The 2,399-nt window shown below is 58.1% G+C and overlaps 1 protein-coding gene across 1 annotated transcript in view; it reads left to right on the forward strand.

Annotated features, from left to right (window-relative positions):
* Nucleotides 1-4: 4 nt before the first annotated feature.
* ARHGEF10L (Rho guanine nucleotide exchange factor (GEF) 10-like) overlaps nucleotides 5-2,399 on the forward strand; it is a gene marked incomplete at both ends in the record, with an annotated part of 9,390 nt that continues 6,995 nt past the window's right edge. Inside the window, 6 exons of the mRNA XM_008945785.1 lie at nucleotides 5-112; nucleotides 357-434; nucleotides 563-742; nucleotides 950-1,066; nucleotides 1,157-1,249; nucleotides 1,489-1,662. Of these exons, the coding sequence (XP_008944033.1) occupies nucleotides 5-112; nucleotides 357-434; nucleotides 563-742; nucleotides 950-1,066; nucleotides 1,157-1,249; nucleotides 1,489-1,662 (750 nt within the window). The remainder of the gene's footprint in view (nucleotides 113-356; nucleotides 435-562; nucleotides 743-949; nucleotides 1,067-1,156; nucleotides 1,250-1,488; nucleotides 1,663-2,399) is intronic.

Raw genomic sequence — 2,399 nt, forward strand, 5'->3', positions numbered from 1 at the left:
TGCAGGCGACTCGGAGGAGGAGGACACGGGTTTCCTGGAAGTCACCGTCTCTGACATGAAGCATCCACCCCCGGAGCTGGGCCCCATGCCCGAGGGGTTGAGCCCACAGCAGGTCGGTGTGGGGCCCGTTGGGGGTTCAGGGGGGGTTTGGATGGAGGAGGGGGGGACACACACAACACAAGGCTTCCCCTTGGTGCCATGATTGAGCAACCGAGGAAAGGGCGAGTCAGCAGAAAGCAATGCTGCTGTGTCAGCACTTCTGCAACACGCTATGCCCACTTTGTGTGTGTGTGTGTCCCCAAAATCCTGCTCTTTGGAGCTGGGGGGGCCACGGCTGAGCCCCGACATCGTTGCAGGTGGTAAGAAGACACATCCTGGGCTCCATCGTGCAGAGCGAGCGGAGCTACGTGGACTCCCTGAAACGCATCCTGCAGGTGGGGGGACCCCTTTTTGGGGGAGCGTCAGGGCGGGGTGCAGGGATCTGGGGGGGTGCTGATCTCCCCCAGCATCTCCCGCAGGATTACAGATTTAGGGGTGCTGATGCCCCCAGCATCTCCTGCAGGATTACAGGAACCCCTTGATGGAGATGGAGCCGAAGGTGCTGAGCGCCAGGAAGTGCCAGGTGGTGTTTTTCCGCCTGAAGGAGATCCTGCAGTGCCACTCCATGTTCCAGATCGCCCTCGCCTCCCGCGTGGCCGAGTGGGACTCGGCGGAGAAGATCGGGGACCTCTTCGTGGCCTCGGTAGGAGGAGAAGTCAGGAGACCTCTACCCAACCCCCCTGAACCCCTCTCCATGATGGGAGGATTTAAGGGAAGGACTCCAAACCTGGGGTACCACCAGCATCCTCAGCATCGCTCCAAAAATACCCAGTCCACCCCCTTGCTTTGCTGATCCCCCCCTTTTTTTGGGGGAACCCCACACCATTGCAGCTCTCCTGCCTCTCCACAGTTCTCCAAGTCAATGGTGCTGGACGTCTACAGCGACTACGTCAACAACTTCACCACTGCCATGTCCCTCATCAAGAAGGCTTGTCTCACCAAACCCGCCTTCCTCGACTTCCTTAAGGTCAGCAGGACCCAAAAGTGGGCGCACGGTCCTACTGGTCACTGTTCTGGGTGAAAACTCCTCTTTTTTGGCTTCTTTTCCTCCCTGCAGAAGAGGCAAATGGCCAGCGCTGATCGAGTCACGCTTTACGGGCTGATGGTGAAGCCCATCCAGAGGTTCCCTCAGTTCATCCTACTCCTGCAGGTGAGGGATCCCTGCACCCACCTGGCTTTGCACCCTTTTGTTTTGCAGCCTGGGTGCTGCTGGAAAGGGTTTAGCAAGGCTTTGGGTTGGCAGCTTGGTTGCAGCTTTGGGCACCATCCCAAAGATCATCTTCCAAACTTGGCTTTTGGAGGTGCTGAAGGCACTTCCAATCGTAGCATCCTCAACAGGGCTGACTTTGCTGGGGTGGCTTTTGTCCCCCATCCTTCCCCCACTTCCAGGACATGCTGAAAAACACCCCCAAGGGCCACGCAGACCGCCTGTCCCTCCAACTGGCCCTCACTGAGCTAGAGACCTTGGCGGAGAAGCTCAACGAGCAGAAGCGCTTGGCCGACCAAGTTGCTGAAATCCAACAGCTCAGCAAGAGCATCAGTGACCGCAGCAGCCTCAACAAGGTGGGTCCTTCAGCCTCACCCCTCCTCATCCTCAGGACGGGGGAGTTTTGGAGCTGGGGGTTGAGCTTTGTAGCTTCCGCCTTCCTCTCTGCGCTGGGAGTTTTGGGAAGCCAGGATCCCTGTTTTCTCCGAAAGGATTTTGGGCAAAAGCAAAGCTTGAGGGAAATTCCCCCCCCAGGGAAAACTGTGGAGCTGTTTTGTCTCATCTGCCTGATTTTGCAACTCTTGGTGGGAGGGGAAAAAATAACCCAAACCCCAAATGAAGCTCTTGCGACACATCCTGGGCTGGGGATGGCTGTGGTGGCAAAAACCGCAGTGGGGCACCCACCAGCTCAGCCCTGGGATCAGGATTTAGGGCCAGGGGGTGAAGGGAGACCAAAAAGGGTCTTCAAAAGACCATGTTGGTCTTTCAGGGCTCTGCTCTCTTGGTGGTTGGGCACACAGGGTGTAAAGGGTTTTGCATAATGGACCTCAAATCCTGGGGTCAGTTTTGGGCCCCTCACTCCAAGAAGGACCTGGAGGGGCTGGAGTGTGGACAGAGAAGGGCAACGGAGCTGCTGGGGAAGGGTCTAGAGCCCAAGTGTGGGGAGGAGCAGCTGAGGGAGCTGGGGGTGCTGAGCCTGGAGCAAAGGAGGCTCAGGGGAGACCTTCTGGCTCTGCACAGCTCCTGACAGGAGCCTGGAGCCAGGGGGGGGTCGGGCTCTGCTCCCAAGGAACAAGGGACAGGCCCAGAGGAC

Source organism: Merops nubicus, unplaced genomic scaffold (assembly GCF_000691845.1).
Source record: "Merops nubicus isolate BGI_N331 unplaced genomic scaffold, ASM69184v1 scaffold31038, whole genome shotgun sequence".
Taxonomy (NCBI): Eukaryota; Metazoa; Chordata; class Aves; order Coraciiformes; family Meropidae; genus Merops; species Merops nubicus.